General features: G+C 41.2%; 1 protein-coding gene across 3 annotated transcripts in view; it reads left to right on the top strand.

Annotated features, from left to right (window-relative positions):
* Window positions 1-19,708, top strand: part of HIVEP1 (HIVEP zinc finger 1) — a 121,860-nt gene that overhangs the window by 84,733 nt on the left and 17,419 nt on the right. For all 3 annotated transcript variants that reach the window (XM_075084053.1, XM_075084052.1, XM_075084054.1), the window contains exons 4-5: window positions 6,959-12,900; window positions 19,418-19,551. In XM_075084053.1, coding sequence (XP_074940154.1) covers window positions 6,959-12,900; window positions 19,418-19,551 — 6,076 coding nt within the window. The remainder of the gene's footprint in view (window positions 1-6,958; window positions 12,901-19,417; window positions 19,552-19,708) is intronic.

Below are 19,708 nucleotides of genomic sequence, written 5' to 3'. Positions count from 1 at the left end.
CTTCAGCTTTATGTATTCCAATCTCATAACCATGGAAATTGATGAAAACTGAGATCAAATGACTATGATAAAATGGCCTTTTATGAAGTGACTGGATTTGGGGACAAGGGGAGAGCAGTGGATGTCATTTTTCACCTTGACTTTAACAAGGCTTTTGATGCTGTCTCCCACTATATTCTTGTATCCAAGTTAGGGTGTTAAGGTCTGGATAGGTGGACAAGCAAAGGAGTAATAAGTCTGGTTTCAACAGGTACAAATGCAAAGCCCAGTACCTGGGCAGGATGAGCCCCTGCAGTGAGACTGGCTGGGGTCTGACTGACTGGGGAGCAGCTCTTCAGAAAGGCCCTGGGGGTGCAGTGGGCAGCAAGCTGGGTGTCACCCAGGAGCACGCCTGGCAGCAAGGGAGACCACCTCCTGGGCTGTATGAATGAAAGCACGACAGGAGATGAATGGAAGGGATTATCTTTCCCTACTCAGCAATCCTTAGACCATGTTTAGATACTGTGTCCGGTTTTGGTCCGGTTTAAAAACCTGGAGTGAGTTCAGCACTGGGCCACCACAACCATCAGGGCTGGAGCATTTGTCCTGTGTGGAGAAGCTGAGGGACCGGGGCTCATTCAGCCTTGAGAAGAGGTGGTTTTGTGGGGGGGGTTATCATGAAGACAGAGTCAGACTCTTCACAGTGGAGCATGGTGGGAGGATGGGAGGCAATAGGAATAAGCTGAAACAAGAGAGGTGTGGACTGGCTTGTTCCCCACGAGGACAGTCAAGCAGTGGAAGATGTTGCTCACAGAAACTGTGTATACTCTCTCCTAGGAGGTTTCCAAGACCCTACTGAACAAAGCCTTAAGGACCCTAGTGTGATCCCATAGCTAGCCCTGATTTGAGCAGGAGGTTGGACTAGAGATTTGCTGACGTCCCTTCCCACGTGAATTATCTTGTGATGTTACGAAATACTAATTTTTAAATTTGGGAAACTTATATAGTGGTAGAGGTTGAGATACACTGATTTTATGGGCTTGCCAGGGTACGATGGTAGAGCGCATTAAAATTCAATTTGACTTTACAAAAATGTATGCTGTCATTGAGGTTAATGGCAGTGCTCAATGAGTGCTGGTACCACATATTAACACGGGTGCACCTTTCCTGGAGCTTGCATTAGTAGGACTTTTGCTATTTTGGTTAATAATGAGAAATTATGCTAATAAAATAGTCATTCCAGTGTGAAAACCTGGTGTGAAATGAGCCTTAGAAGAGGATTGGGGAACCTCTCCCTTGCTGACAGCCAATGCAATACCTTTGATGGGTCACATATCAACCCAGAGCTTAGTGTTGTCCATTAAAAACACCAAGAAAAATAATCATGTGTTTACAGGCAATATGAAATCATTAAACCATACTTATCTTATTCATGCCTTATGGAATGGTCCAGTATTTGCTGATAGGAACAAAAGGACAGATGTTGGCATAGATGAACACTTGATACAAACTCTATCAGACTGCTTTAGACTTTGAATGTCAAATCTCCCCCCCCCCCCTTTTTTTAATTAATTAATGTCAAATTGTGCTTTACGTACAGATCAAGTGGTTTTTAAGGGTCTGCTCTGTATATGCGTGGACTGGTGTTCTCAGCAATAAAAGCTCTTAAGCACAGATTAAGCCTGTTGACAGAGGTTTTCAAATATTGCTGCTGAATTGGAGTGCCCCAAGTTTTTTGACTTGCCTCCTGCCCTCTGAAACAGGGAGTGACCACAACGTGGCCATCTCAAGAAGTCTGAAGTTAGGCACCTGAAATAAGAGTGTTAAAATTGTTGGTGATTGACTTTAAAATCCTGTCTATTTGTGCTTAAAATTAAGCACAGCGCATGGGTTAATCTTGTTCAAACCTTTCTCTTGACTTGTGGACTGTGAACTTTTTCATAGTTGTATGTGTGGTTTATGTAATCAAGGTTTTTTGTTAGGGTTTTCATTTTTTTTTACACTTCGGAAAAGCCATAAATTTAGGAAAAATATTTATGGCTGTACTTAACATGTAGGAGTCAGTATGATGCTAAATAGGTAATTTCATTAAAAATGAAAGTTAGTTATTTCCTGCTGCATTTAATGTAAGTTCTGGTGGCCTTATGTTTGCCAGCAAGACTTATTTCTTTATCTCATAATCGTGTTCTTTACTTATTCATGGAAACAGACCCAATAGGGTGATTCATGAGTGCTTTCAATAGTTTCAGTGAAATCAAAATTAAGTATAAGAATATTTTGAATACCTAAAGGCACTGGGAAGCTTAGCTTTAATTGGAATAAGATCCTTAATAACAGTCTCTTTCTTTTGAAAAGCCTTCCACCTTTGAATCGCTGCCATCGTTAGGTGTCAGAGTAACCTTTTAGCTGTTATGTTTAAGACATTGATTAGTATTTGAACACTTTCAGAAGAGGCTTGATCTTACTTACAGAGGCCTGGGAGTGAAGTACAGAGATAGGAGATGAAAATTGTGCCATTCATTGGACTGGGTAGGTAGTAGTTGCTTGCTCCGTGTTTCACAGGGCAGCACTGAGGGAGAAGGGAGCTTGGTGCCTTGCTTTGGTTCCCTCTTACTCTCTTCCTTTTTTTTAAGTACAAGCACGTAGCTCTATTAGAAGGGAGAGAAAGCGAGTGGGTGTTATAATATCACGTAGGCTTTGAGACAGGCAGTTCTGAAAGTAACTTAAACAAAACCATTGAGATCATTTTGTCAAGACACCGTCTAGTTCACCAGTGAATGCTACAGAAGAAAAAATCAGATCGCTTATACCTTTCCTTTATTTGCTGCATGAGTTACTCTGCCAGATTGCTATCTACACCATCACATTTGTGTCTTTTGCTCTGTTTCCTGTGCAAAGTGCAGCAGAGAAATTAGAGGTGAACAAAGTCATGTTTAGAAACATCAGTTTTTCTTGTCGTGTCTTGAGTCCGGAATTCATACCGAAGCAAAAGAATTAAACAGAGTCCTGATGGCAAAGCAGAACAAAGCCAACGAGGCAAAGCATGAAAGAGATGCACCAGTGTCCCTGGCTTGTGGAAAGTGAGGGGCTGAGCACAGTGGCATTCTTACCTCTCCTCTTGGGCTGGGTAACTTAATCCTATTTGATGTAATAGAGCTTATAAAAATGATACTTTTTAGACATCTGATTGAGGTGACAGCACTTCTCAACAACACTTCTTCACCACCTGAGAAAAGAGGAATTACTGCTAAACAATGAGAAGGGCTTTATGATTGCAGAGGGAGGTGAGCAGAGTGTGTGGAGTGGCAGGGAGAGAAAGAAAAGCAGATCAACAACTTTTTTTTTCTTCTCCTTCCACATGAGGATGTTTTTACATTCTCTTTGTTCAGTGTCAGCTTGTTGATGTGGGTACGTGGCCCTGGCAAGTTATCGTGCTCCTGAAAGTTTGTAGCTCTGAAAGGCAAAGGAGTGTTTAGCATTCTGGAAGTGATGCTTTCTGCCAGTTTTGTTGCTGCTTCTGGAAATATTGATGCAGTTGATCTTTGTGCAAGCATGTAGCTGTAGACTAACAAACAGGGAATGGAACGTCTTCAGCATAAACTGGGGGTACAAAAAGTATACTTACACAAAAGGAACAAAAAGCTAAAAATAAGTTAAATGAAGTTATAAGGGATTCCTTTTTTCCCCAAATATGCTGGAAATTTGGTTGTTAGCAAAAATAAGATGAATATTTCCATTAATAATAAGGATTTATAAATAATCCAGAGGTAAACTAGAGTACAGGACATAAGCTATTGTTAAGCTTTGTAAAGCCATTGTCAAGAAGGTAAGTTGTATAAGATTTTTACAGACAGGTACGCTGGAGCAAACCTGCGACTTCATCTCTGGAGTCACAAAAGATGTAGAGTCAGAAATACAAATACGAAACTAGTTCTCATGATTTCTGTAAACTGGAATTTTATTGGTATAGAAGCAGCACAATTAGTGGTTGTGAAGACTAAAGAAAATTGCTCTTTCTGCCTATAATGCAATGCATAACTTGCCTTTGTTTATTCTTTTTTCTTCCCTTTCAATTTCCTGAACAATTTTGATGGTTTGGCATGTGTTGAACAACATTTTTTAAAAGTGAAGCAGTAAATAGATTACGGAAGATTCTGATCTTGTGTTCATAATGAATTCATATTTTTAATTGCTTGATTGGCAGATCAGAGATACGTTTTTACTTTAAGGCTTTCATAAGCCCCATTATATCTTTCAGCTGTGTTGGTTCACTGGCATGTTGCAGGTTGAGTATGGTCGTTCCTCGGCTCTATATGGTTGAAAGCCAGGAGTATTAGTTATTTAATATTCTGAGTCATGAGGAAGCAAGACATCATTTGATTGTTCAATTACTGCAGTATAAAAGACTTGAGTCTTTTTATGTACATTTGTCTGCCTGGATGTTTGCAGTTCCTGGCGCTGTTATCTTCCTAGCTTTGTGTAATCTGCCCAGCTCTTCCCGTAGCGTTCTGGTACAAACACCAGCAGTATGATCGGTGTGGAGGTGTGATTGTGACGGGATAAAAGCTGCAACGTGTGCATAAAAGGAACCCAATTACTTATGCTCAATTAACAGGGCCACGCTTCTGAGAGATCACCAAACCACGGCTAAAAGCACCCTTTTATATAATTACCATGTTATTTTTCTCTTTGGTTCTTGTTAAAATAGTTTTTTATTGTTATTGAAGAGAAAACAGTTGCAGTAGATTATGAATTTTAAAGAAATCGCCATTAATATTATTGATGATAACTTATTAGTGTAAGCCATTCATTTCATTGTGAACAACGGAAAATACAAAACATCATGATGGAACACAGCTCTGCCTTGAGTATGTTAAACCCAGCCTAATACTAATAGGTTTTTGTGCTAAAGCAATAAAGGCAAAGTTCATTTCAATGTTAGGTGAACAATTACTGCAGGATTTTTTTTCTGGATGCACAAGAGGAGCACAAAGTTCCCATAACTAGGATTCGGAGCCAGTACTTCTGACAAGGGATTCCAACGTCTCTTTCATTGGACTGCTTAATGTGGCAAAATAGTCTCTTATTCTTCACAGTTAAACTTTCTCTAGTAGGGCTGAGAGAGGAATAGGTCAGGTTCTGCAGAACTTCCACATTTACAATATAGTATGCGTGATGTGTAGTCTTTAATCTTTCCATTTACGGGGAAATCTCCTGAATATCCATTTACCCTAAATGAATGTATGTGTACATTAAGTTGGCATCGACTTGGAAACAGGATTTTGAACTTCCAAGTATCTGGCATTAGCACACATCCCAGTTGGGTTATGCTTTGGCATAGAGAAAACATAACATCTTCTTGCCTTTCTTTTCCTGCTGGTCACTTAGCATTCTCTTCTGCTAGACAAGCTTTAGGCATTGCGTGGATTTACTTTACATGGCGCAGGGATTTCACCCTGGATTCGTCAGCTCCAGTATCTCTTGTCAGATACACACTATGCGTTGGCTTTCCTCCCACTGCACTGTGCCAGCTGGTATTCTTGCAAGAGGATGGTCTTCTATCCTGAGAGGATGCCACTCAGAGGGGACCACAGGGTTGATGAGTACTAGGAAGTCTGAACTTTCTCCACTTAAGCCCTTGTGAAGGTGACTGTGAGGATTTTGTGCCTTTATATGTCATCTTAAGGCTTCTCTTTTCCTAGAAGTGCACATAAACCTCTGTTCCTGAGTAACTCTGTGCAGGTAAACATACAACATGGAGTTACTGCTTCCCAAAATGTGTATGCGGCTGAAGCTTTTCAGAGGCATCAGCCCTCTAGTCACATCAGATTCTTCTTTTGCTTTGAGTATTGGCAATCAGATAAATATGGGTTTGGCTAATAGCCTAATGAAGGAGTTGTAAAGTCTTAAGGAAATGGACTGACATCCATTTAATATTTGGCTTCCTCTGCACTACCAGTGACAGTAGCTGAGGCAGTAGCTATGACCGAGTGTATGTTAGGAAGGAAGTAAAAAAAAAATAATTATTGATTAACAGATTAAATATCACACTGTTGAGGCAAACAAAAGTGTCTAATGTCAGGTATCTGTAAAAAAATAAGCTTGTCAGTATCAACACTGAAATTAAGTCTTATCTGTATGTATTTTTTGTTATAGAGGAAATTGGACTTTGTACAAGTACCTGTTACAATATTATTCTGCTGAATAATATTCCAATTCATTTGCTCTTCACTACATTCCTGAAACTCTGCATGCATACCTGCTTAAAATCAGCAACAAGTGTAGCTAGTAATGAAATAATTCAAATTTAGTTTATTTTGTTCCATGATGCACAAATAGAAAATCATTTAAGTGTGACTGATTTTATTCATCTGCAGTAGTTGCTCATCTGAAATGCTATTGAAGTTCAGTAATTGGAGCTCTAAAATACAGTATTTGACAGATGGTGTGGGTGGTTGTGCCATTTCCATGATAAATCTACTTACAAATACAACCACGAGGAAGTTGTCTTCATTCCTTGACTACTGCAACATATAGATGGAAAAAGTGACAAACGCGACATGAAAACATATTTGTCTTGGTTCTTCATTTTCCTGCTATAATGATTTGAATTTCTAAACAAGTGCAAGAAAGAGGTTTCTTTTTACTTTGTCTGAAAACGAGTTGCTATAAATGCTAAAATATTCTTTCAGTAGCCTTTCTTTTCTTACATTTCCTTTGAGGCTTTTCCTATAGTGAATTACTTTTGTAATGACTTAGAACATCAGCTAGAAAGCATTACTCTTTTTAGATGAAAACAAAATAGATCTTCGCTAAGATACATTTACTGTTAAAAGAAACACTGGAGGCTAGAGAAATGGACAGCCCTGTTGCCCCAGGGCTTACTGTTCAAACTTAGAGATGATAAAATGGTATAAATAAAAATATACTGCATTATCCAGTTTTAATATTCTTTTTTATTCCCTTCGTGTTTTAACAGAAATCACCGATGCTGGTACTAGAGGAACCCAAGATACAATTAAGGGTGTGAAAAGAAAAAAGATTGTGACTGAAAACCATTTAAAAAAAATACCAAAATCGCCTTTGAGAAGCCCCGCCGAAGCCAAGGTTAAGCAAAATGTAGACTCTTCACTGCTAAAAGCTCTTCCAGATGCCTCCGAACACGCCACGGCTCAGGATCACCTACCCGTGCAAAATGGAAATCAATGTACCAAACAAAATGGGGGAGCGCTTAGTAGTGAGATAAGTGTTGAAACAAGCAAATCTGAGACATCATTGCAGACAAAGCTGTCACTGACGCATCAGTCCTTGGATTTGGGTAAACAGGCAGCGGGGGATACTGATGCAAACCAATTGAACTCACCAGAGAAGTCTCTCTCAAACTCCTCATCAAGTAAAACCAAGACTGACAGTAATGAATGTATTAGTTTTGTTGACTGCAGTACGTCATCCCCATGTACACGTACTGCATTCGATGTCTTATTAAAAGCTATGGAGCCTGAACTGAACACCTTAGCACAAGAGTGCCCCCCTTATGGGATGCAGATAGAGAAACTGAGACCAAATAAAACTGTAAGCACCTCTTCTAGTCTCACATCCAATACGAGCGTCCAAAATCAGTCTGCTTTGTCACAGCGTGAGTTTGCAGCTGGACCTCACTATTACCCGTGTACATTAAACAATGCGCATGTAGCAACAACAACCAAGACTGGGCAAGCACAAGGCCAATCAGTTTCTCATTCACAAGACCTTATTACTAAAACCAGTCAACAAAATCACCAGGTTGTTATGTGTCCAAGTTTCACTAGATCGCTGGTGCAGAGTCAAGAAAACCCCAAGCTCCAGCAGATATACAGCATAGCAGTAACTTCAACTGTCGTTCCCACCTCATCTTCCACTGTATCTCAGGTTTTTCCTCAAAACCAGTTAGTAGCTAGTTCATCTTCACCTTTGTCAATTAGCACATCAAGTTCAACACACTTGTCTATAGGTCCCATGTATAATTCAGCCCAGACAGCATCAGTTGTAAACCATGGTGCAGAACAAATATGTAGCCTCTTGAAAGACCAGAAGCCTAAAAAGCTAGGGAAATATGTCTGTGAATATTGCAATCGGGCCTGTGCCAAGCCCAGCGTTCTCCAAAAGCACATCAGATCCCATACTGGAGAGCGACCGTATCCTTGTGTGACGTGTGGGTTTTCGTTTAAAACCAAAAGCAATCTGTACAAGCACAAAAAATCTCATGCACATGCTATCAAACTTGGGCTTGTCCTACAACCAGATTCAGGTGGCCTCTTCTTATCTCATGACTCGGACAAAGCACTTAGCATTCATTCAGATGTGGAAGAGAGTGGTGAAAGTGAAGATGAAGGCACCGCTGATGAAAGACAAGATGATCAAGAACTGGAGCCTGCACAAATAGTGAAAGTAATTTCAAGTGCAGAAACATTACAGAAAGGAAGCCCTATTCCAGTAAGCAACCCGGACTGCATACCAGGTGACTCTTCATTACATGATACAGAACCTCAAGTAAGGGCAGCTTTACCAAAAGTTGTAGTTCATCCTGTAAATGTTTCTCCCTTAAGGGCCGATAGCCCAAAAGTAACAGAGCCAGCACCTGAGCTTGCTGCAGCACAGAGAAAAGGAGATTTTAAAGTGACAACTCTTCAGTCAAATTTAACACATACATCCTCATTCAAGGAAAATGATGTAAAGCAACATCAGAAAGTAGAAATGGGCCTATTAGAGGAACAGCTGGGATCTGCAGTAGGAGCAGTGCATGCTCAGCTCCAGAGACAACAGGCAACTGATGGTTCCCAAGATCAGCAAGGAAAATGTCTTTTGAGCCCTAGAAGTTTGGGTAGTACTGATTCTGGTTATTTCTCTCGTTCTGAAAGTGCCGATCAAACAATGAGCCCACCAGCTCCTTTCGTAAGAGGATTGCTGACCTCTGAGAAAGATCCAAATAAAAGCCTGCCCTGTGTGCCGCGAGCAAGTGGCGTGGTGGCATCAGTGGTACAAACTGTTTGTGCTGAAAAAAATCTGATTCTCTCTGGCCAAATGCGACCTCCCATGGCAACAAAAACCCTTGAGGAGCGTATCTCTAAGTTAATTTCTGATAATGAAGCTGTTGTGGATGACAAACAGTTAGATAGTGTGAAACCAAGAAGAACATCTCTTTCAAGAAGAGGTAGCATAGATTCACCAAAATCCTACATATTTAAGGATTCTTTCCAGTTTGATTTAAAGCCCATGGGAAGAAGAACTAGCTCAAGCTCTGATATACCAAAGTCTCCTTTTACACCCACTGAGAAATCAAAGCAAGTTTTTCTTCTTTCTGTACCATCCCTTGACTGTTTACCTATAACACGAAGTAATTCTATGCCTACTACCAGTTACTCAGCAGTACCTCCAAATGTAATACCTCCCTCTCATCCCCTTCGAGGCAGTCAGTCATTTGATGATAAAATTGGCTCTTTATATGATGATGTTTTTGTATCAGGACCTGCCACTCCACTGAGCCAAGGTGGACATCCTCGGACCCTTGTTAGACAGGCAGCAATAGAAGATTCTTCTACCGGTGAAAGCCAAGTTCTTGGACCAGTGCGATCTGTAGAAGAAAGTTACCTGGGGTGTAATTTAGCAAATGAATCTTTATTGCAAAGGAGCAAGTCCCTGGCACAGGGATCAAATTTAGAAAAAGCAAAAAAGTCCCCTCAAGTGCGAGGAACAATGTTTGAGTGTGAAACCTGCAGAAACAGATACAGAAAACTGGAAAATTTTGAAAACCACAAGAAATTTTATTGTTCAGAGTTGCATGGACCTAAAACTAAAGCAGCAATCCGAGAGCCTGAGCATAAAACTGTTCCAAACAGTACACAACCTCAAATTCTACACTACAGAGTCACTACTTCAACTGGTGTCTGGGAGCAGACACCCCAGATAAGAAAAAGAAGGAAAATGAAAAGTGTTGGCGATGACGATGACCCACAGCAAAATGATACGAGCATACCATCAAAGAATGCAGAAGGCCAAAGTAAGCCAGCAAATTCTCCCAGTCTGTCAAAACACAGTGTGGCGACAACAGTGGTAGGATCACAACAGCCAAGCAACCTGCTACTTCAGAGTGCACAAATTCCGCTTGTGGCTCGAGGCACGGATCAGACTTCTGAGCCAAAGATGGCTCCACTCATTGAAAAGCAAGCAAGTTCAGTTGTGCAAGAAAAGGTGGAGTTGAAAAGACAAGGGACGGGCATTTCAGTAATACAGCACACCAATTCACTGAGCAGAAATAGCTCATTTGAGAAATCTGAGCCCTTTGAAAGAGTATCACCAGTTTCTTCTCAAGAGCCCAACAAAGTTGCGAAGCACCGCTCTTTGAATACAGTTGTAATCCAAGAGGATAGACACTCTCATCTGAATACTCCCCAGCATCATCAGCCCCTGTCATCTGAAGCACCTAGAGGCGAAGTTCAGGGAAGCCTTATTTCTAATGAGAGAAGCGCACCGCTTCAGCCGTCGAGACTTGTTCGCCAGCATAACATCCAGGTTCCTGAAATACTGGTCACAGAAGAACCAGACAGGGACCAAGAAAACCAATGCAGCGATCAGGAAAAGACAGAAAGGTTTAATTGGCCGCAGCGCAGCGAAACGCTGTCAAAATTGCCAACAGAAAAGCTTCCACCGAAGAAGAAAAGAATTCGCTTGGCTGAGATGGAGCATTCATCTGCCGAATCAAGTGTTGACTCCACGCTTTCCAGAAGCCTAAGTCGTGAGAGTAGCTTGTCTCACGCCTCCAGTTTCTCAGCTTCACTTGATAAAGATGAAACTTTGAAGGCTGAGAACCCCTCCAAAGCAGAGCCTGTTAGTAAGTCGTCAGAGTTCCTCATGATTCCCACTGGCTCGCACGCACTGGCTGTGCCTGGCCCTCATTACCGAGAAATGAGACGTGCCGCCTCGGAGCAAATCAACTGCACGCAGCCATCAATGGAGGCTATGGACTACAGGAGTAAGTCTTTTGACTGTGGAAGCATGTCTCTGTCAAAACCTGCCTCGCTCACAGAGATAGCCGCTCCGAAAGCATTGTCTGCAAATGGAGTTACTGGACACGTGCCTCTGCTAGAAAGGAGGAGGGGGCCATTTGTTAGACAAATATCTTTAAATATTGCTCCAGAAAATAATCAGCCTCAGGTTAAATCGACTTCTTCATTTCAGATAACTCACGCTATGGATGTGCCCACAGTGCCGTTGCACAGGCTGCAGACCTCTGGCAGATCTTCAGTGGAGTTTCCTTCAAGTACTCAGCATTCACAGACTCACTCCAAACCTCACTCAGCAGTTCAAAATTGCAACCCTGTTAGCCTGTCTTCGATTCAGCAGCCTCTAGATCACGTGTTGAATAATCAAGGACAGCCATCCTCAACTCATCAGCCTTCCCAGCCGTCTACTAAAACATCAGCCCAAGGGGAACAAGTGAGCACATACACGCTTTCTTGTCATTCTGATGAAAAAAAGGATTGCTTTGCTCCAAAGTATCAACTTCAAGTTAAAACATTACATATAGGTCAGCCATACTCTTCTAAATTGCTGAAAAATACTTTATCAACCCAGACAGTTCCAAGTCAAGTTGGGGTGGACCAGAATGCATCATCCTTTGAATTGCAGACTAAACTGTCTGACATGTCTAATCCATACTCCATGCCCCCTCTAAAGCAAATTGTCCCTAATAACTGCAGCAGTCAAATACATCAGATTCCTCCTTTTGTGGTTCCCGTCCGTATTCACAGCAGTATGCCATCCTATGGCTTTGCAACTGTTACACCCCTTCCTCACATTTTAGTGACCCAGGATCAGGTACATCAATCTGTTTGCAAAACAAATGTTGCGACAGTGCCAACACTTGAAGGCAAAACTCAGCCGCCAAAATCTCACAAAGATCATCAGAGGACTTTGCCAAATTCATTTGAATTTGAGAATTCACTACCAGAAAGTGGAACCAGAAATTCACCTTTGTCGAGCTCTTTGAATATTATTCAGAAAGTTCCAGTTAGTGGACTCTTCCCTCAACAAGAAGCTACAGCTTCAAGTAAACGGATGCTTTCCCCAGCCAACAGTTTAGATATTGCCATGGAAAAACAGCAAAAACGTGTTAAAGATGAGAGTGGAGCTGCCTGTATGGCAGATGCTAGACCCTTGCATTCACTGAACGTCAGATCTAATGACCCTACCAGTAAGCAGAAGAAACCGGTTTTGGTAAGACAGGTTTGCACCACAGAGCCTCTTGAAAATCACCTCTTAGATCCCGATCGTATTGCACAGCATGAAAAAAGCAGCAAAGCTAGCACTTCAGACCTGCTGTTGCCTGACCATCATTCATCTGACGCTGGGGTTTCAGAAGCCCGAAAGGAGTCACCAGAATCTGAAGGCCTTACGTCTTCAGCATCGTCTGTGTTTATAGTTAGAAAACCGTCTGAATTGTCTCCAGTAAATAATCAGAGTTCTGTTCTCAAGGCTGTCAGTAGCAGTCAAGAAAGAAGGTCTCCCGGTAACAGTAATGAGAGCAAGCAAATCAATAGCCAGTGTCAAGCAAAGCCTGTAACTACATTGGCTGCAATGAACACAGGAGAAATGCAGAGGTTGTCGTTTCCAAGCCTCAAGACCTCAACAAGTTTTACCTGGTGTTACCTCCTGAAGAGAAAACCATTGCATCTGCTGCAAAACGATCAGAAAATCTCAGCCTATTCTACCTGGACCATTAGTCCCAACAATCCCAATCCGCTTGGTTTGTCGACAAAGGTAGCGCTCTCCCTCCTCAATTCGAAACAAAAAGTTGAAAAACCACTTTACACTCAAGCAAGAACTACTCATCCCAGATCTGATGTATTGGTCTATTCAAGCAAGTGGAAGAACAGCTTAACCAAGGTACTTAAGCTATGCTTAATGTATACTGACGGTTTACAGAGGATTTGCTTTGGAAATCACGCTTGTTCATATTTTAGAGAATGTAATATGCCTGACATGTATAATATATGTGCTTATTTGTTTTAGTTATGCTGGATCAAAATACTAAAAAGATCTTAAGTAATTCCATTAAGAAACGTGTTCATAAGGATTTATCGGTTTTCATGAAAATTAGTTCCTGGATTTAAATCTGTATACAAAGTGTTTATTGTGGCAGGAATGTGTTTGGCTATTTTTTAAATGCAAAGAGTAGAACAAAAATAGTTCTGATATAAGTATTTGTTAAAACACTTAAAACAGGCTAATTTAAGATCATAATTGTGTATTTTTGCCTTAAAAGTCAGCTGGCATTTTCTTTTATAAAAGTGCTCAGCCTGAACAGGTGTCCACGGATACGCCATGAAAACATTTTTCACCATCACTGATCATCTAACTGTGAGAGGAGCAGTGTACCGTTTCCCTTTCTCCCACCTAGGTTAATCGGTGGTGTTAAGTAATGACAAAAATAGCGAAGTTTAAAATAGAATTACGGCTGCCATAAAACCAGTGACGACAACTTGGATCGATATGGCTCCAGAGATGGCGTTAAATCTTGCGCAGTGGAATGGACTCCAGGCACTGTTTGTGACCCACATAAAACGCTGCGTCATTTCAGAGTCAGATGTGGCAGAGCAAAGTAGTCACTTGTTATTTCCTTAGCTGTCTCGGGGCTGCACACGTGCGATGAGGATTTCACTCACTGGACGGTTTTGTTATATATAGGACCAAAGCTGTGCTGGTTTGCACTTTCCTTAGTGACTGAACTGCCTCTGTGAATGGGTAAAAGTGGGTAAAGGTGGCTCTCTGCCTTCTAGTATGGCAAGAGCTGGCCATGTCTATTTAACGGATCCAGTACTAGCTTTTCTTGTCCCATCCAGTGAAGCCATAAAGCTTTCTGAAGAGAGCCTCCTCATACAGCACGGTTTTGTGCTCTTCTTTCCTCTTTGCCGTGTACACCATGTATTCGATGCCAGGCTTCTCTTCGGAGCTGGCAAAAATGGGGCATTAGCCATGAACCTCCCTTCCTCCAGAGTCCTTCAGCTGTCTAGGACATAGAAACCCTTTTTTTTTTTTTGGGGGGGGGGGGGGGGGGGGGGGGGGGGGTCGTTAAGAGCAATCATAACTTGCCCTAATCCTGCAGTCTACCATCAGCAAAACTTGCTGGGCATCCGGGTCCGTAGGGCCCAGCAGCCCAGCAGTCGCTCTAGAGGAGCCGTACCACAACCTTGGGAAAAGACACCTATTTCTGTGGATGTTGAGTGGCAGAGACTGTTGCTGTCAGAGGTCACTCAGGGATGTTTCTGTGTTTGCTAAATGTTTTGCTAAGATACAAAGTCGTCACTGGGGAAAAGAGGAATAGGATGAGGAAACTCTGTGTAAGAAGAAGAAAAAGTTTCAGAATTACAGGGGGAGTCGAGCAGATATGCTGAAAAACCTCAGGCCAAAAGTTAAACCTGGTCCTCCTGAAATCAGTGGAAAACTTTGCTAACATTTAGATTGGAGGTCAAAACTTCATCTGTAATGTTTCATGCAGAAAATACGTACAGGCTGCTGAGTTTGTGCTGTAACTGAATTGAATTGTTGGTTCCATATTAGCGTGCCACCTTTGTTTAAACTTGTATTACCTTTTTCTGCCTGCTCCCTCATACGCTTCATGAAATGTTGTACTTAAATAGTGCTAAATTTAAAAAAAAAAAAAGGGAAAAAGGATTTGAAGATTTAGCTATTTTTCATTGTACATAGTTGAGTGATTGTTTGTAAGATAAGTCTAACATCAGTTGTGTCATTGACTCACATTTGTTTTATTTTTAAAGAACAGTGTATCAGAAGAAATTCTCTGATAACAAAGCTACTGCATGCCTCTTGCAGAACAAATTTTGTCTACAAACAAATTCTGTTTAGAATATAAATAATGGATAATAATATTTTGAAAAATATTTTGACAGCACCCTTTTAAACACTCTAGGAGTACTTAAATGCTGTAATAGGCAGCTGTCAGGTACACTTACAGTGCTTCTGCCACAAAAGAACCACAGTTACTAATCTTTCTTCAGTCTTCCTTACTGTTGTTTTGAATGAAGTGCACGAGCATGGTGAAAATGACAAGTTCTTAAGCTCTGCTTGCGGCTGATTTACAGGTTTTACTCAGAGCCATTATGAAGGAAAAAAGTGCAGTGAGAAAGCTCCAATTAAAGTTTAATTGGCATCTCAGATTGTACAAGCAAGGTATAGGATGGCAGAAATAAAAAATTTCAAAGACCTGATGTGACCTAACAGCTCCAGAGTTTGTCTGCTTTCCCTTTTAATGACTCAGGCAGCGGGATTTCAGCCGCTTTCTGGGACGATGATGATACTGTTACAATACACCTCTGTATTACCAGTCTCCAGTTAGACTTGGTAATGGAATAGCCGATGCCAACTTGGAAGCTTCCTCACAGAAGCCATGCTTAAAGAAAGCAAAAACTGGAATTCCTCATTTTGGTTCATGCCCAGTAATTCTCTGACCATTTTTCCTGGTTGAGACTGAGGATGGAGAATGTTGGAGGACCTTTTGGAAATTAATATTCCATTAAAAAAAACAAACCAAAACAAACAAACAAAAAATCCCTCCAAAAAACAAAGCCAGCAAGCAGATCAGCAAATAATTCTCAAAAAAAAGGTGATTGATTTCCTGCTTAAAAGCTTGGCAGTGTCCTGAGTTCCTCTGGGAACCACAGTTTAGACTGCAAGTCTCTAGGGGTTGTATTTGCTCAAGTGGTTTGCACATTTTAACTCTGACCTGGTGGAGAGCTTTAAGTGCTACTATAATCCAATTTATAAATAATAATAAAGATGTAGCACTGTTATGCCTCACCTCCTCTCACACAGTCGTAGCCCTTTCCAGAGTGATTTGGCTTATTCTGCTCATGGGGCTTTTAAGTGCTGATATTCTCACCAAGATAAAGCGACTTCCTGAACTGTTCCTGGATTTGCCCCAGAACTAAGTCATGTTTACAGAGATCTCATGCTGCTTCATAACCGCTACTAATCACTGTCACAAAAAAGGCAGTTCTTTCAACGGTAGATGCCATGGGAAATGAAGAGACATGTGAACAAAATGCAAACAATAGGGAACCCTGGGACTTTGTTTGCTCTTCACAATTCGCTGCTCAGAGGCAATAGGTGAAGTTGCCACGTTCCAGTGATTCAGAGAACAAACCACAAAACGTTATTGTGAAAGAAGCTCCTGTAATGAGTCAGCATGTTAAAATGTAACAGGAGGCTCACCTGCATGGAAAAGGCTTATTTTATCTCCCTGCTCTTTTTATTTTATTATTCTATTTTTTTTTTCCACCTGAAGTCATTGGTGTTGTATCAGAAGCCCTTTCTCAAGCCCCCATGTTGTTCTTGGCTCCCCTCTCTGAGGCAGATCAGTAATGTGTGCATTATTGCAGGGTGAAGATTTTTGGGCAAGAATAGGCTGAAGAATGGAAAGTTTCTCCTAACTGGAGAGCTTTCCTTTCTTGGATGATGTGCCACAACAGTATGGCTCACCGTTGGAAAGTAGTTAAATGCAGAAGAATTTTATGTATAAAATAGTAAAAGTTTAAAGATATTAAAAACATTTTCCTCAAGTGGCTGTGTGCCAATGGTAAAAATATTTAATGAATATTCTAATCTGAAATTTATAACCTTGATGATTCAGGCTGCAAGCATGTTTTTTTTCCAAGGGATGTTGTAAAGTCCCAGAAGTATCTATTGAACTCTGGTCTCTGGGCAGCCCGAAGAGCAGGTTTTTTCCAGTTTTGTACCAGTAATTGAAGACAGTGGAGTTAAACTGGAGCGAAACGAGTGAAGTAGAAATGAATCATGGTCCTTGTCTCTATGGGAGAAGAGAGAGAAGACTGTGTTAGAAACAGAGAGGAACATTTTACAGTGCTGCTGGTTTTCTACCCTTTCCACCAGTACGTGTGGGGTCTTGGGGGATTTTAGGTGAGGTACGTTAAAGGGTTTCCACACAAAAAACCCGTGCTCCTTAGAGGCTGGCTGCTCTTTAAAATATACAGAGGACCCAAGTCCTCTTCAGCATCAATTTGGAATTTCTCATAAAAGCCAAAAGGAATGCTTTTTTTTTGTTGTCAGTGAGCATTTCTGTAGATTTCTGTGACAGAAACTTGGTGTTTCTATTAGAGCATCTCTGTAATAGCAGCATTTTGCATGTTTAAGACACTGAAACAACTACTAAAATAGCATATAACCAGTAAATTAAAGTACATCAGTGGGAGGTAAATAGTAATTTGAGCACCTATGTTAGGCTATCTTACGTCTGCACATAAACATGTGTGTTAAAAAGAAGAAGGGGAGGGGCAGGGGGGAGTCCAGGAGTATTTGGCTTTATGTTAGTTTTTGCACTCCAGGTGCTTTTGTGAATATACAATTTATTATAACACTGTTTCACCGTAGTTTGGATAACAATGTGGGCCAAATGCTTCTGGAATCTTTCTTTTTCCTTTGTATTTTTATTCTTGAAAATTAAATCTGGAAAGAATACTTGGTATTCAGGATTGAAAGATCGGGCACTTGAAGATTACATTATTCTAGCTGCTGGGAATATTTATGTGATATTGGGTTTATTGTATGTATTCTGTATTTTCCACTAATGTCCTCTTGTGAAATTACAAAAGTCACCTTGCTACTCTGTTTGCAGTGGAAACAAAGCAATTCATGTGCCAGGTCGTGCATAGGAACTACAACATGGCTGAGTTGCAGTTACTGGAGTAGGCTCCACTTCTGATATTTCTCACCCAGAACATCATCTCTTTTCACCTTGTACGAATGCTGTTAAAACATGCAGGGTGAAATTTCTTTCTTCCTACACACAGGCAGAGTTGTCATGTATGCTTTGGTAGAACTGCTCAGATATTTGAAAATCCAGCCCAAATCAGAGGGCTGCATGAAGGCATACAGATTGGAGTAGTACTTGCAGCCTGTGCAGATTCCTAGGGCTTGGAATTGAATAGGAAGATGCTTTTCCTCTGCTCTGTGTTAATTCCTCTTCAGCCACATACCTCATCAGGTGGGAAGGAAAGGCGGTGGCTTAGACTGCATGGAGGACTACGGGCAAGGACCGGGTGCCAGAATGATGTCACCCTTCAATACATGTAACGACCAGTGTAATTCATCAGTCGTTTTAAGTCAGCCAGTGAAGTCACTCCTCTTGCCAAGTATTCACAAGCGTACAGCGTTAGATTTTATAACGAGTAGAAAACATACGGCGAGACTTTTTTCTTTCTCTCATAATTTTATTCGCTTATCAATATGAGCAAATGTGGTAAGTGTGCCAGCTACGTGGGTAGAACAGTTTATAAATACAGCAGTAATAATTGGTGGCTAATTGGATCATTCCTTCATTGTTGCCCATTTTATAAATATCCTAGACTTGGAAGGAGTAGATTTTAATTGGCAAATGTTGGGGGAACTCATCCTCCCTTTAAAAAAAAAAAAAGTTCCTTAATTAATAATCAGGGGAAATGGAGAAATGTATTTTTGTTCTCCTAGACAGCTGGTATGCTTTTTCTTGTAATTTGGTCTGGCAGTAGAAATTGTGTGGAGTCCTGCTTTGGAAGGGTTCCAGAGCCCCTGTTAATAACCTCACCAAATTGGGAACAGTAAATTTCTACACCAAAACAGGTAGATTTTTGAAAAATGTTAGCAATCAGAAATGTTACCTGTTAGTATCTTCCCTCAGTACACCCCTCCTTCCCAACCTTCTCTTTGCTGTGTTGCGGGCAAGCAGCTTCTGCCAGTCCAGAGGCGCTGCTGAGTCGTGGGTTGGTGGGTGAGACCCAAGACCCGCAGCCTGGGACGGAGAGCAGTCAGGGAAGCCCTTCCCTGCCCCTGCCCTGCTGTGGTAGCACCCGGCAGCGAGAGCTGGGGATGTGCTACTGAAACACCGAGGGACTTGAGCAGTGGGGAAGAAAGCATGGGTAACTGGCCGCGCACTAAAGTTTCCCCCTTTTTGTCAAACTGGGGGGGGCAGCGTATCGTGCAGCTGCACAGCCCCAGTCTAGTGGCCGCATCGAGGGCAGAGGAGCAAAGCTGTTGCTATTCAGGAAGCAACTGGGTTTTGTTGTAAGCATCTTTGCTCTGTAGAAGGCTATCTGTGAGCTAAAAAACATCACCTTCGCCTTCCCTGAAGAAGGAAGAGACATCTACTGTAGATTGAAAGCATTCTTACAGTGCCATAATCTCCGTCTCACTTTGCCAGTCCACAAATACTCAGTGCATAATAGAGAAGAAGTTTGGCAAAAGATATTTTTTGTTTCATGTATCTTAACATTGTACAAAAATCTTACTGTAATTGTGGCTTTTATGATGCTTTTATTCATCATAACTTACAGGTTTGAATGGCATACGAAAGATACTAATTTTAATGATATGCATATCTCATTTTCTTCAGCGAGCATTAAATAGAAAAAAATTGACTGCAACTGAATTCAGCAATAAGGAAAACACTGAATCAAGCACTGAGCACGATAAAGAAAACTCCTTTATCAAAACTGAACCAAGAAGAGTTAAAATATTTGATGGAGGGCAAGTATTGTACTTTGTATACTAGATATCATTGGGAAGATTTTTTTTCCTTGATTCTAGACTTTGCAGAGATGTTGCTTCCTGTTTGATTTATTTTAAACAACAGTTCCCAAACTGTGGTCTGTGGATGCTGGTTTATGTTTCCAAGAAAAATGGA

This window comes from Phalacrocorax aristotelis, chromosome 2, assembly GCF_949628215.1.
Source record: "Phalacrocorax aristotelis chromosome 2, bGulAri2.1, whole genome shotgun sequence".
In the NCBI taxonomy this organism is placed as follows: domain Eukaryota; kingdom Metazoa; phylum Chordata; class Aves; order Suliformes; family Phalacrocoracidae; genus Phalacrocorax; species Phalacrocorax aristotelis.
The sequence above is the reverse complement of the archived record's forward strand: the minus strand, read 5'-3'. Positions and strand labels throughout refer to the sequence as shown.